The 15344-nt window shown below is 47.2% G+C and overlaps 1 protein-coding gene and 1 long non-coding RNA gene across 5 annotated transcripts; one reads left to right on the forward strand and one right to left on the reverse strand.

Annotated features, from left to right (window-relative positions):
- Positions 1-1841: 1841 nt before the first annotated feature.
- On the reverse strand, positions 1842-13713 carry LOC135828779 (uncharacterized). 4 transcript variants are annotated; one of them, XM_065341210.1, is made up of 3 exons: positions 13698-13713; positions 13266-13335; positions 1842-4215 (listed from the first exon to the last, which is right to left on the reverse strand). In XM_065341210.1, the coding sequence occupies exon 3, from the start codon at positions 4108-4110 to the stop codon at positions 2530-2532; it is 1581 nt and encodes a 526-aa protein (XP_065197282.1). In that variant the 5' UTR covers positions 4111-4215; positions 13266-13335; positions 13698-13713; the 3' UTR covers positions 1842-2529. The 4 variants fall into 4 exon arrangements, with proteins under 4 accessions (XP_065197282.1, XP_065197284.1, XP_065197283.1 ...); XM_065341212.1 differs by having other exon boundaries at positions 13270-13335; positions 13698-13709; XM_065341211.1 differs by having other exon boundaries at positions 13270-13335; positions 13451-13702.
- On the forward strand, positions 8237-10272 carry LOC135828625 (uncharacterized). Its single transcript, XR_010555731.1, has 3 exons — positions 8237-8673; positions 8766-8932; positions 9471-10272. It is a non-coding gene; the product is annotated as an uncharacterized LOC135828625 (long non-coding RNA).
- Positions 13714-15344: the final 1631 nt, after the last annotated feature.

Here is a 15344-nt window from a genome sequence, read left to right on the forward strand (position 1 = left end):
AAGCACCCTTCCAAAACCCCTCCTACGCCCCTGTTATCAACACATAGCCTTAGGGCCATACTAGTAAGCATAAACAAAGTCAGGGCTAAATCTGGTGACGTAAATTTTGGGGAAAAAGCTGGCTCAGGCCAACGTCACCGGATTTATCATTATTATTATTTGTAGTCAAGTGGTTTGCTTCATTGTCCGAAGAGTGCTCAATACCCATGTAGGGCAGAGCCTTGTACCCAAGAGAGAGATTGGAAGCTTTGTTACAACTCTGAGTTTCACGTATTACTAAGATCATCAGGCAGGGGGGTTCCTTGATGATCGTAGTAATACTTGAAACTCAGAGTTGTAACAAAGCATCCAATCTCTCTCTTGTGTATTATTATTGTATTTGTCCGTTGGGACCATCTTGTAGCAACGCGTGTAGCCGATTTTGTTTGCAGTCGCTACGGTTGCTGGGGACACACCCCAGCCATACTATTCCGCATGTGTTTTTGATATGCACCATAAGCATGATAGCCGTGAAGCAAATGAATATTCCAAGGTTCTAATTTTACTGAAATGATCTACACTTTCTGCTTATGTCGAGCATTTTTTGGCATATTTTGGCATATCTTGCTAAGCCTTTGGCACTATTATGGACGTTTTCCCTGATATGCGACGAGTATAATATGCTCTTTTTTTTTAGAATATTTGGTCGAGGCCTAACTACGATCATCAGGCAGTGGGGTTCCCTGATGATCGTAGTAATACTTGAAACTCAGAGTTGTAACAAAGCATCCAATCTCTCTCTTGTGTATTATTATTAAATTTTGTATTTGTCCGTTGGGACCATCTTGTACCAACGCGTATAGCCGATTGGTTTCTAGTCTTGTGTGCAAATCATGAGATTTCATAGCAAAACCTGTGCTGGTAACAGGGAGTGTGTTTAGTGCGGCGGTGAACTGGTTACAGTGTACTCATTTGCTCGGTGTGAGCTGGCAATGCACTTCCATGTCCATGATCTAGTCCATGTAGCGAGTTTTAAGTACACGGTTACATGATGATGTTAGTTTGACAGCATGAAACAAGGTGGAGGACACTGTGTTCGCAAACAGTGACCTTACTAGAGCTACAACCATCCAGGGTTGGTAGAGCCCCGGTCCGTTGGGACCATCTGAACCATAATTATGCGTGTTGAACCCGGTTCTATAATACTACACTGCTGGCAACTGAAATCCGACCCCTGAGCGGTGCGTTCACATCGCAAAGACCCAACACGGGATGGTGAAACTAGGAAACAGAATAATAATCTGATATCGATACTAGTAATGTGCATCCACCGCTCAGGTGGTCGGATTTCAGTTGCCAGCGTGACTGTAGCATTAAGTAAGTAAATTATCGTATCCGTTCCCGAAGGGAACTCACGACGGCCGCTAACACCCGATAAACCCTAGCGGCAGATGCAGCGCCTTACCGTGGGGGTGAGTGGGCAAGTCTCACAACCACTGGCACAAGTGCCGAAAACGACCCCATTAGCTGCATCCATGTACCCCTTGTGCCTGGCCACAAGTTCCCAGTTGACTGTGGGTAGCAGCACGGCTGGAAAAACCGCTCCCAGGCAGGACTTGAACCAGGTACCTCTCGTATCTCAATCATGGTCTTTGACCAACCCACTGTGCCTGGCTGGTTGCATTGGGTTATAGAATACCACTACTACATGGTCTACCTTTGGGAAAGGGTTACATGTGACATCTCCAAAGTGATAACGAGTTGAGCAAGACGCACACAGGCTAGTACGGGTGGATCCGATTATATGTCCAGTGCAAGAATAGTAACTTTCCATATTTTTCACTCACAAACCAACTGTTCAGTACATGGGGTAGTGGTCTACCAGAGCAATCACACTCACCACCGTAGTGGTTTTCCAGAAATGAGTAGAAGCAAAAAACTACACTCGCAGCCACATACAATGTAATAGATAAATAGCCGAAAAACATCTAAATCCATCAAAGAACAGCCAGCAAGCGGGAGAAAAGGCCGTTAAATCAAGTGGAACAGCATGGCCAGTGGTGAGCATGGGTGACTGGGCAGCAGGGGAGCGCCTGAAAAACAATGACTCCCTACATTCCTAGCCGCGACCGCTCAACCGGGCTAGAGGAAAAACACGCCTTTCGGCCAAAAAACCTTTCTATTTCAATAATTCCTGCCCCGCTGCCAGTCGGACCCAAGAATAGAGACAGCAAGAAATGGTATGTAATGTCCAGTGTATGTCATAATCATAAGCCACACACATTGGCATAGAATATCAAGAATAACAGCGGAAGACCCCCATGAAACCAGGGTGGGCGGGCACCTTTAACTACCAAGAGGAAAAACAAAGACCACGATGGCAGGTTCAATGGAGTTGCTCAGAACAAGAGAAAACGCCGTGAAAAAACAAAAACGTTCACAGGCTCAGCTCTGTCGTTACATCAAGAGGATAGAACAGTAGCAATACAAGAAGTAGCAATGATACCGTATGTCCACTACACTGCATAATTTTTATTTCTATAGGAATGATTAGAAAGGACACCAGCTATTGACACCAGGAATGTAGCCATGGTTGGTCATGAACTGAACAAACTGGCTCACATCGCTTCCAAAGTAGGCAACAATGACTTGGTGGTGGGTGATGGCATCATCATTGGTACTATCACCTGGCAAGTGAGCCTCTAGTGGCTTCCGAAGAAAGCAGTGCGGGTATTTGAGTAGCTTGGGGAAGAAGCTGGAGAAGAATGCCACATTCACAACGAACACTCCCGAGTCATACTCTCCATCGTTGAACCTATCCATTGCTGCACCAACATAGACTGCCAGTTCGTCATGGTCGTCAAAGCGGGGTCCGGAGAAGTTTCCCCAAACTGTTCCTCTCCATGGTTTCATGTATCCATGGGACATGTGCGTTGTTTCTGCATCGATGACACACTCCTCGTCGCTTGTCTCCGCTGGGCACACGGACACATCAAAACCAGGCCTAACCAATCGCCTGGCAATACCAGCCAGTTGTCCTGGTGTGATGGATATTGGAATCAGTGCTGGTAGTGGTGGTAGTGGTGGTAGCGCGTCGTCTGGTGAACGAACAGCAATGTCACCGTTTACATGCTGTTCACACTGTTGGCCGTGTTGCTGGTCATTGACCATGCCGTGGCCATTGTTACCACTGGTACTCATCACATGTCTGCTTGGGTGATTGCGATGTCTGCTTGGGTGATTGCGATGTCTGCTTGGGTGATTGCGGCGCTTTGCTTGACCTGCGTGTGTCGTCCGACTGTTGGTCTCGAACATTGGTTGCTCATCGGCGTCGTCATCAGTGTATCTGTAGGCACCATTGTAATCGACGTCACCATGCGCCTCACAGTCGATATCATGTTGCTGGGCTTGAGAGTAACCAACGGATCTGCGCTCATGTTCCCAAACTGGCTGCCTACTCTTGTTACCGCTAGCCACCTGGGACAAAGCAGAGGAAGGTAGGCTCTCCTGCATTTCAAAGTCATCACCATGGAGATGATGCTTTGGCATGGTGTCCGCATTGCTGGTGCCGTTGCAGAGTATAGATTTGCCCTTGGCCAGGATCTCCTTTGCTGTCAATTGATGTATGTTCTCTGGTGGTGTTGATTCCAGAATTGCTTTCCAGAGCTGAAACACCTTCACTGCATTGTCTTCCAAAGAAATATTGTTGAACACTCGGAAATGCGACAAAGCCGTCGGAACTAACATGTTGGGGTCTTGACTGCGGATCATTCGTGCTATCTTGTACCCGCGAATATACTCATAGGCGTTGCTTCGTGACAGGCCAACCTCAGTTTTCGTCCACGCGTGAAAACAGCTAGTGCTTAGAAGATGCTCGTCGTATAGAATGGAATGGAGGGCTTGTTCGACGGCATAGTACGAACAATGTCTATTCTGCTTGATGATGCCTTTCCAGTGCAACAGCCTATCACCGACAGTCTGCGCCGTTAGTGCCGGAGCTACTCCTTCACTGCTTGCTGGCAATTGCGCCTCCAGTGATGGTGGTGAATCGCAATTGACCATCACGTCCATCACCACTTCACAAGGCGAGGTCGCCCCGTGATTCTGCACAACCTTTGCTGCGGTCGACATTCTCGCTTCAGACTCTCACCTTCGTTCTTTCCTGAAGTTCTGCTTGGAAAGTTGGATGTCGTTGAGGTGCCGGTTGAGTTTCCGTCAGGCTTTTGATCAATGCACCTGTAAACAAGACAAATATACCAGTATTAAGTCAAGAAAAGAGTACTATGTGAAAACCTCTAGCTGCGAACAAGACAATAAGCCTGTATTCAATGTAGAAAGTATTCTTGCCCATGAACAAGACCCGAAACTTGTATGCCAGCGATGAAATAGGAAAATTGATTGATTTTGATTGATTTTATTTTACTTCGCAAGTTCAAACGGGTTCCTGGCCCAGTTATATGAAAGCGAAGGATAGAATTTGCCAAAATCCTAATGAGCAACAGCATAGGCAATATTATCATAGAAGTGGAGTACTATGCGAGCGAGAATACTGAGAAGAAAGGAACATGTCAGAACCTGACGAAACACAACCTATTTCAGGCATACATAAGGAAGGCAGGCTAGCTTAAAATCTTGCAATCTGGATACGGTGCGCACCTCTCTAGGCAAACTGTTCCACAGCAATGCTCCTGCGGTGGCGAATCTCGTTTGGCCACACCGACTGCGAGCTGGCTGGCTGAGCAGACCATTGGCATGCTGATGGCGCGTACTTCTGCCGCTGCATGCTGCTGGTTTGAGAAGCTGGGCTAGAGCAAGGCTAGTGGAGTCATTTAGACAACGCCAGATGAAGATCAGGAGCTTTTGTTTGAAAAGTTCAGTGACGCGGTAAATCGAGTTGGCAGCCAGGAGGGGCTGCATCGCGGAACATGGCGGGCTGCCATCAATGCATCGGATCGCCCGGTTTTGCATGGCTAGCAGACGCTGAAGTTGGGTCACGCGGAGGGCTGCAGAGAAGCTGCAGGCACCATATATCATATCCGGCATGACAATAGCCTTTACATATACCTTGCGCGAGCTGCGGGAGAGGCATCGACGGGCTCGCCACAAGGCGCCTATCTTCCTCGCAACTTTGGTCACTATGGCGCTGACGTGTACATCCCAACTCAGGCGGTTGTCAAGAAAGACACCAAGATACCGCGCAGACTTCACTATCGGTAGAGAGGTATCGCAGCACACGATAGAGACCTCAGGCCCGGCATGTTGCGGTGAGATAGTCATTACCTGGCTTTTGGAGGCGTTTAAAATTAGGCCGCGTGACTTAAGCCATATGGCGAGATCAGTGACAGCTGAAGAGACGGATTTGGAGACTTCCCCAGCGGAAGCTTTTGAATCATACAGAGCAATGTCGTCTGCGAATTGCACGCTGGGTATTGGCGATGAGACCGATTTCACATCACGGGTGTAGACGTTAAAGAGAACAGGCCCCAAGACGGAGCCTTGGGGCACACCACAGGTGCAGTCAAGAGCACGACTTGTGGCCGAAGCGACTGTAACTTGCTGCCTGCGATCTGTCAGGTAATTCGCGAACCACTTCAGGGCGACACCAGAGATACCAACGTCAAAAAGGTCTTGGATGAGGATACCATGCCGGACTTTGTCAAAAGCCTTGGACATGTCGAGGAGGCACAGCCCAGTTACCAGACCACTGTCCTTCGCCTTCTGCAAGCTGTCCGTGAGAACACAGAGGGCATCCTCAGTGGAGCACTTCTTCCTGAAAGCAAACTGAGAATCAGGTAGGGCATTACTCAAGTCTAGATGGCGAACTAGCTGACGCTGCACCACTCTCTCCAACAGCTTTGAGACAACTGGAAGGAGGGAAACAGGGCGATAATTGGTGGGGACTGATGGGTCCCCGGTCTTGTAAAGCGGTACAACGGTCGCCAGCTTGAACGCCAAAGGAACCGTGCCAGTACGGAGGGAAGTGCAAAACAGTACTGCTAAAGAGTATGCCAATAAATCGGAACACTGCCGCAATAGCGAACCCGGTATGCCGTCACTTCCCGTAGCTTTGCGAGCATCTACCTGCTGAAGGAGACGTTGAACGTCCGATGGAGTTACAGGGGAGAACTCGGTTAGGGAGACAGGCCCGTTGGGGCCATACGGAACGCCGAGATGGTCGGGTCGGTTTGTGTCTGTAACAATAGAGTGGAACGTGTTGCTGATCTCATGGACGTCGCAGCACGGATCTTGACGGCACCGTGAGCGCCCTGTCACGGCATTGAGAATTTCCCAGGACTTTCTTGGGTTACCAGCATTCTCTTTGCACTGGGTGGCGAAGTACGCATTTTTCTTTTGCCGAGAAGCGTTCCGAGCAATGCTACGTGCTCGTTTGAACTCAGTGTGAAGATTTCCATTCGTTTTGTCCTGTCTCCAACGTTTATGAATGCGACGTTTTCGCTGCATTAGCCTGTGTAGTTCTGCGTCTACCCACCGTGGTGTGGACTGTCTGGGAGGCTTTGAGTTACATAGGGGGGCATGCTTATCCATAACGTGCATAAACTTGGCATGCCATTCTCTCCACATGATATTTACATCATTGAAGTCAGAAAAGTCATGTAGGTTGGCCTCACAGATATCATGACGGAACGCGGTACTGTCTATCTTATGGATTCTTCGCATGTGCCTTGGGGCCTGCCGTGTAGTGCGGGGAACATCGACCTGGATATTGCACTCCACGGCACTGTGATCACTGATATCAAGAGGTACGACAGTAGCTACAGTTGCATGGGTAGGGTCAGCCAGAATGAGATCAATTATAGTACCATTCGGACAGCGGGGAGTTTCACGAGTGGGTTCTCTAACGATGTTCTTGAGGCCATAGGCGGCACAGAGGTCACTGAGATAGTGATGCTGGGGACCAGGCTGTTTTGGGTCCATGTTGACGTTGAAGTCACCAACCATTGTAATGGAGGCCGATTGCAGCTTGGCACGCAGGATCACCGCTTCTAGGTCTGTCCAGTAAGATACTGATTCCCCGGGGGGACGGTAGATACAACCAATCAAGTGGCAGCCAAGTGGACCTTTTATTTCCAACCAAGCAGACTCGATCTTGTCGGAATGAAGGTCAGAACGGGCTCGAATAGGAAGGTCTTGGTGGTAATAAAAGCAGACCCCACCACCCATCCGGCCGTGCCTGTCATTACGGTGTAAATTGTAACCATGGATACTAAGTTCTCCGTCTGCAATTTCGGGACTCAGCCACGTCTCCGAGATACCCAAGACATCGTAGCTGCGGTCGCGGATGAGGGCAGCTACTTCTGCACGCTTGTACCGTAGGCTACATATGTTTATGGCGCCGATCTTGAGAGGCGCTGCGGTCTGGGTAGGTGGAGGGTGTACTGAGGGTGACTGTGCATGCGGAGTGGCAGGATTCCTAGGGGAGAAGGGTTTGGCAAGAGGGTTCAGCGGCATGAGTGTTCAGGAGGAGATAATTTACAGAAGAAAACGGTATATACAAATAGAGCAATAGATGGGCTGGGTTCATAGAATGTGGACAGTTTTCAACGAGTACTTACTCAGTGGCTTCCTCTGCGGGCAGCTTCAACTCTCTCTGCCAGCTTCTTGCGCTCACGGTTTGAATACTCCTTAGCCCACGCAATTTGCGGGTCGATTGGATGTCGTTGAGATCCCGCTTGCGTTTCCGTCAGGTTTTTAATCAATGCACCTGTGCGTTTCGGTGTTACTGTGACAAGAAAGGAAATGACACTGATAGCACTGCAGTAGCTGATAAGCTGTAAAATCCAATCTTACCGATGTGTTTTGAGTTTCTTCTCGGAAGCGATCCCCTGGCACCTCCGATACGATCGATTCGATCCCGAGCAGCTTGTCTACCACTGGTAGTTATTTATTTATTGCTCTAGACGCGGCTACTTCACAAACCTTCTTATCTTCTTCTTCAATCTAGCCGAGATGAGCGCACCGTACAGCTCCACAAGAAAACAAGGTCCAACTGAAAGAACATTAGGCTTGACTGTCGTTTATGTACAGCTGCTGAAATACAGGCGAGCTTGTCCCATTGGTCACAGCCACGCTCGACACAGGGTGTATTCCGCTTTGAAACAATCATGATGTCCAGTGGTCGCGGGGGAGTTAGACCCACTTACATGTACGTTCTCTGCTGGATTGTGCACTTCAGTATACGATGTAAATAAAATATTATTATGTAAGGTCGATTACAAAATCGTCATGTGTGCTTGTGGGCTTCTTCATTGCCGCTATGGGGCTGTTAAGTGATGACGTCACAGTACCTTCGATACGCATAGCAACGATCCCACTGGGGACAAACAAAAGTAGCGTCGTCTCCACCGAACCAGTTGTCAGTGGCAACATTATAGGAATCGTGTACATTTCTTCGTTTCTTCTTTGCTGTTTTCAGTGAGTGTTTGGTTTTCTCTTTGTCCTTGATCTCGACGGTGTTGTCGTGCTCATTACCTTACTGAGGCGTCTCTTATGACTGTAGCCAGTGTCACGGAGGATTTTATTGGCGTGACGAGGTAGAACGCCGAGATCGAGCGTGAGAAACGCTCTGCATTAGTAGCTCCTGTAGAATGTCTTCTGGGATGGCGTATCCATGGTCAACAAAGCCAAGGTGCAAGACAGCATAAGAGATCGTGTAAACGATGTGAACTCCAAAAGGTAAGCTCCTGAACAAGTGGAAAGATATGTGTATTTACAAACTCTCTCTTCATCCATCGATTGCCGCTATGCATTGCATCTTGTCTTCACAGATAATCTGGACAAATAAATTGTAACTGGAGAGTGCAATCGTGCTTGGGACCCATCCCAATGTCATCACATGGCTGTGGTGACTAGTGTATACCTGTACCTGGGAGAGTTTTTCCTCAACTGAGACGGAGTGTAGGTGGATGGATTATGAGAAATGCGAAGATGTGGAGTAAGTTTTGTCGAAGAAATGTGTAATAAAATATAATTTACTTTACACTCAAACATACACTGTACATGTATGTACATGTACCATCATGATAATGATTCCATCTTCATATCTCCCCAACAGGTACGCCATACGCACCAAATACATGGTGTGTGTGCACACGCGCGCTTGCGGGCGCGTACATGCACACACTCTCATGCGTGGCAGAGTTGGCCGGATGAACAGACCACGCATTTTCACGAGGTGTCCGTTATGTCATTGGAATGCTGTACTTTATGACTTTATTCCAAAATAGTATGTCTTGCCCCTGCCAAATGGAGTTTGTGTCTATGCTCAGCGGGTATCGGGCCACGACGCCACACTGCAGTCAGCCCTGGAATTAAAATAGCACTTCATGGATTATTTTAACTACTTTCCTTTGCGTTTACATGTAGTAGTTTGTTGAGCCCGTGGTTTTATTTCTGTGTTCTGTTATGATTGGCCTCTGGAAATAATCGGAGTGGATGTCATTTTTGTCATATGTGTGTGCCTTGTGCAACAGGTTCAAGGCTAGATGCACTTCACATTCGGCGTGCGATCTCGGCGTCTGGGACCTGATAACGTCTTGGTTGGATGGGTAATCGAGGATGATACTACTCGGCACACCAATGTACATGTCAATGTAATTTTTTACTTTTTCAGAGTGATGCTTTTCAGGCACAATCTTCCTCAGCCTACTCAAGCTCAACTGATGAGGGGTGAATTCCCCGAAACACTGTGTATTGAGCAGGGAGTGGTGCTTTCTTGCAGGTTTGCCAAGTGGAAGGTGCGACGTGCTCCTCGTGTGCTCTGGATGGCAGTCGTGAGTCAGTCAAGTGTCAAGTTCGGCAAGAAGCGTGTGTTCCTAGTTGGAACAATCAACTTCATGACTATTACCGCCGAAGTCGCAACTTCTAAGTTCTTTATGTATTGTTTTAGTAATGAATTCTTTACGTAGTCATGTGGTTTGCTTCACTGTCCGAAGAGTGCTCAATAATAATCACATGTCCTTTGCGTCTCTGTGTATTATCCACATGTCCTTTGCGTCTCTGTGTATTATCCACATGTCCTTTGCGTCTCTGTGTATTATCCACATGTTCTTTGCGTCTCTGTGTATTATCCACATGTCCTTTGCGTCTCTGTGTTTTTCACTGTTTTTATTTGACATTATCTTTCTTTACGGAGTTGTTGTTGCTGTTCATTTTGCTACTCTTTCTTTTTCCCTCCCCTTATTTTTATTGATCGCCGTGGTTGGCAATCACCCACTCTCTTAACATTGGCCGGTGTTTCCACCGAGTCTTGAGATGTTGTAATAAATAAATAATACGGAGCATCAGCAAATCGAATATTCGAGTGAAATTCGAGAATCGTCACGAAAAGCACTCAATCAGTCGAAACTAGGGCTTTGTTCGACTGAAAAATGCCCGCAAACAGAAAATACTTTTCGAATACTTTTCGAATGCTCCGCGCGTGCTCTAGTACACGGCGCACTACGACTACGAGTACTCATTCTAGTTGCGCATGTAGCTACTAGTTCTTACCAGGGAGTACTACTCGTAGTTGCACATGTCAGTGCACAAGGCACAGTCGAACCGGACTTCTTGTCAATCTTGACGCTTTCCTCTCTCTCGAACTGTGAAAAGTTTTATCAAGTGTGCATTTTGTTTCATTTCAAGTATCCTGGAATCATGGCTTTGTCACCAACTACCAGCTCCGGTATGCCTCCTGCTCCCAGTACTGCAGTAGCCCTGCTGGCGTTGTCTCGGCATCTGCGTCTATGGTGAGTTCCCCCCAGGGAGAGGGCAACTCAAAGTGTGCCAAATATTCGAGGGTCGACCTTACCATGGATCTCATTCTGCTGAGGCAGTGTAGGGCCCACCCTCAGCTATTCGTCCGCGGGTCTCCTGATATGCAAGGGATAGCGGAGGAGCTCGGCCGAGATCCGCCTTTTCAAGGGGTCTCCAAGAGAGATCCTATCGCCAATAGCCTGAATCGGATGAAGCATCCGCCGCTTCGCGTCATCCCCAAAGGCAATGAGAAACAACAGCAACTCCGTTCATTGCACATCTCAAACGCCAGTCCTCAACTGCTCAAGCTAAAAAAACTCGATTCGAAAATACTGGACTGCGCTACATGCTGAACCTCTTTTTCATTCGAATTTTCTCTCTGATTTTCTTTTTGCCATTCGAATAATCAAATCGAAAATTCGATTTGCTCATGCTCCGTAATAAAATAAATAAAATAATCATTTAGGGCGGAGCATTGTACACAAGAGAGAGATTGGAAGCTTTGTTACAACTCAGAGTTGTAACAATGCTTCCAATCTCTCTCTCTTGTGTTATGTATTCTTTATGACTGTATTCTTTTTGTATTCTTTAATAAGGGGGCGGCCTACCCATAAATTTCATATGGCATTCAATTGACCGTAACTTTGGTGTTTCTCAATGGATTTGAGTGAAATTTTGACCACACACTCCTGCCACTATGCTAGCCCTCAGGACATGATTTACAAGTTCTTGCGCATCACTGACAGGCTTTCCGGGCCGGAAAAACTCAAATTTCCGGCATAGTGCCGCGGTGTGCGAGCCACCCAGGAGCCAAACAAATGCATTTACAATTTTTTTCACATTTTCGTGCCCATTCTGTCCGTGCGCGGGACCCAAACCTAAAACAAGTCCAGAAGCAGCCATGGGTGGTGGGGTAGGGCCCCTCAACGTGGCCCTGCAATCTGTCACAACGGAACGAGTGGGCGTTCTCTCACAGACTCCCACAGACCCAAGTCAATTTTTGAATTTTTTTAGGTTTAGCACGTGCTACGAGGTCGTACCTTTGATACAATATCCAGTGCTGGGACGTCCACAGCAAGCCATTTCCACAGCGCTGCACACAAATCCAGGATACCCTCAGAAACCGGCAAAGACTAACACTCATGTTCCGCTACTGCCTAGTACTGAATCCTACCTGACTTATTGACACGACTGAAACTTGCCAAAGTCACTAAATCAACGTCAACTACAATAATCAAGCCACATATCTGCAACGTCACGAGGGTGCTGGCAAAAGTCCTGCCGCCGTGCAGCCCAATACGTGGCTCAAAAACGTGATATTTTGGACTTGGAGCACAATACTGCACACTTTCGCGTGTTTCCATGATACGACAAGTTGCGCACGGTCTGCTCACATTCAAATACAGTGCTGCCAACAAATGACAGCGCGCAACAAAAAAATCTGTCCTTACAAGGGCACATTTTTCGGTCATAACTCTTGAACGGCTGGTCAGATCGGGACAAGATTTTCAGAGATTATGCAGCTGTTCATGCTCTTTCAACTGATGTAGCACTCGATATGAATTTACAAATTCGATTTTCAGGGATTTTACGACCAGGCTGCCCCCTTAACTGCGAATAAGAGAGTAATAAGAGTAATAATGAATAATCTACCTTCGAACAAGACGAGAAACCTGTCAGCAGTATAGGAATAAACGTCTACATGCGAACAAGACAGTAATATGAGTAATATGAAAACTCTAGTTGATTCAAATGGTGGTCACACCTGGCACAGTGGCAGTATGGCGGTAAATACATATCTTACATTGCAGCCTAGAGAGCGTGTGAGGGCAGTTATTCTAGCACATAGCTCTCCTTCTCACCACCACCAGCACACCATCAGTTCGCGCCTTGCGCCTAGTCGATGCATGGCTGGTGGTATCCGACAAAGCAGGCTGGCCCATACTGCCAGGTGTGTGTTTTACCGACAGTTGAATCAAGCATAAGTACTGCTGCATTGGTGTCTTCAACTGCATATCTCATGAATACCCTCTGCCTGCGAAAAAGACGAGAAACTAACTTGTCAGCAGTAAAGGAAACTTCTAGCTGCGAACAAGACAAGCAGACCTCCACCCGTAATCCGAGCATGCATTACAGTCTATGCACAGTTGAGTCACAGTGTACAGTGGATACATTTGTATACTGAGCTTGGTGTACGCCCACACAGTGTCATGTACTGAGCTTGATGAGCTTGATTCTACATTATGCGGCGCCAGACATTACTGCAATGTACGCCCACACGTCCCCCAGCTAGTACAAGGCAGTAAAGCTGATATCAAAATGCCATCAAACGTCCTGAAGACGTCGTTGGCAGAGCGACTTATCGTACTTGTAGTGAGTTTTAGGTACACCTTTCCATCTAAGATATTTCTAGTGGATCTCGCTAAGTGTGTATTGTGACACTAGTACTCACTCAGCTGAAGCACACTGTTACAGCCAGTTGGAAAAGAAATTAGAACTTCCTAGTCAAAGAGATAACAAACAGAACATACTCACTGCAGCTGTTCAGCAGTCCTTCAGTTCTTCCAGTGTCCAAGAACGTCCAGCCTATCCTTCATAAACCTGTACATGCACAGACAGAGGCACGAGCAGTTGCTGTTTCGTAACTCTGAGTTTCACGAACTGAATCGATCATCAGACGAAAATTTAACCAGTAATAGAAATTTAATGTACATACAGGTAGCGGCACTTGTCTTCCGCAATCTTGGAATACTCAAAATCTCCAATTGAACAACACGTGTGGCCTTTTTCTCCTTCTAGTATTGCCTCAAATTTCCACGGTTTCCTTTCCTAAAGAATAGCGTTGTAACTTGACTGTACTATTAGTGGCCTGTACGCTACAATACGCTGTTACATACATATAGACACAAAATTACCTGTGCGTCTTCTACAAAAGTCAAATAAATACATACAGCAGAGCTAACCTTTCTCAACGCGAAGAATGTAGTTATGGTGTCACGGGTACGTTTACAGCTACTATACTCCCAGCTGTAGCACGTATTGAGAGCTGATGTGCGGGGGGCCGGGGGGGGGGGGGGGAGCGCGGCGCCCACATATCTTCAACTTGAACTCTGAGCTTCATGCGGCGCTAGGCAATCATCAGACACTTGAACTGATACTCGGATCTACCCAGCAGTATGCTTATGATAGCACCCGCTACGACTGGTACGACCATGGTCGTACCACTTTTCGAAAAGCGTGGTCCGCCCGAAACGTGCAAAACCGTAATAAAAAAAATCAGGATCCATTGACGCATAAGCACCCTTCCAAAACCCCTCCTACGCCCCTGTTATCAACACATAGCCTTAGGGCCATACTAGTAAGCATAAACAAAGTCAGGGCTAAATCTGGTGACGTAAATTTTGGGGAAAAAGCTGGCTCAGGCCAACGTCACCGGATTTATCATTATTATTATTTGTAGTCAAGTGGTTTGCTTCATTGTCCGAAGAGTGCTCAATACCCATGTAGGGCAGAGCCTTGTACCCAAGAGAGAGATTGGAAGCTTTGTTACAACTCTATGTTTCACGTATTACTAAGATCATCAGGCAGGGGGGTTCCCTGATGATCGTAGTAATACTTGAAACTCAGAGTTGTAACAAAGCATCCAATCTCTCTCTTGTGTATTATTATTAAATTTTGTATTTGTCCGTTGGGACCATCTTGTACCAACGCGTATAGCCGATTGGTTTCTAGTCTTGTGTGCAAATCATGAGGTTTCATAACAAAACCTGCACTGGTAACAGGGAGTGTGTTTAGTGCGGCGTTGAACTGGTTACAGTGTACTCATTTGCTCGGTGTGAGCTGGCAATGCACTTCCATGTCCATGATCTAGTCCATGTAGCGAGTTTTAAGTACACGGTTACATGATGATGTTAGTTTGACAGCATGAAACAAGGTGGAGGACACTGTGTTCGCAAACAGTGACCTTACTAGAGCTACAACCATCCAGGGTTGGTAGAGCCCCGGTCCGTTGGGACCATCTGAACCATAATTATGCGTGTTGAACCCGGTTCTATAATACTACACTGCTGGCAACTGAAATCCGACCCCTGAGCGGTGCGCTCACATCGCAAAGACCCAACACGGGATGGTGAAACTAGGAAACAGAATAATAATCTGATATCGATACTAGTAATGTGCATCCACCGCTCAGGTGGTCGGATTTCAGTTGCCAGCGTGACTGTAGCATTAAGTAAGTAAATTATCGTATCCGTTCCCGAAGGGAACTCACGACGGCGGCTAACACCCAATAAACCCTAGCGGCAGATGCAGCGCCTTACGGTGGGGGTGAGTGGGCAAGTCTCACAACCACTGGCACAAGTGCCGAAAACGACCCCATTAGCTGCATCCATGTACCCCTTGTGCCTGGCCACAAGTTCCCAGTTGACTGTGGGTAGCAGCACGGCTGGAAAAACCGCTCCCAGGCAGGACTTGAACCAGGTACCTCTCGTATCTCAATCATGGTCTTTGACCAACCCACTGTGCCTGCCTGGTTGCATTGGGTTATAGAATACCACTACTACATGGTCTACCTTTGGGAAAGGGTTACATGTGACATGTCCAAAGTGATA

The sequence above is a fragment of the Sycon ciliatum genome, chromosome 12 (assembly GCF_964019385.1).
Source record: "Sycon ciliatum chromosome 12, ocSycCili1.1, whole genome shotgun sequence".
Taxonomy (NCBI): domain Eukaryota; kingdom Metazoa; phylum Porifera; class Calcarea; order Leucosolenida; family Sycettidae; genus Sycon; species Sycon ciliatum.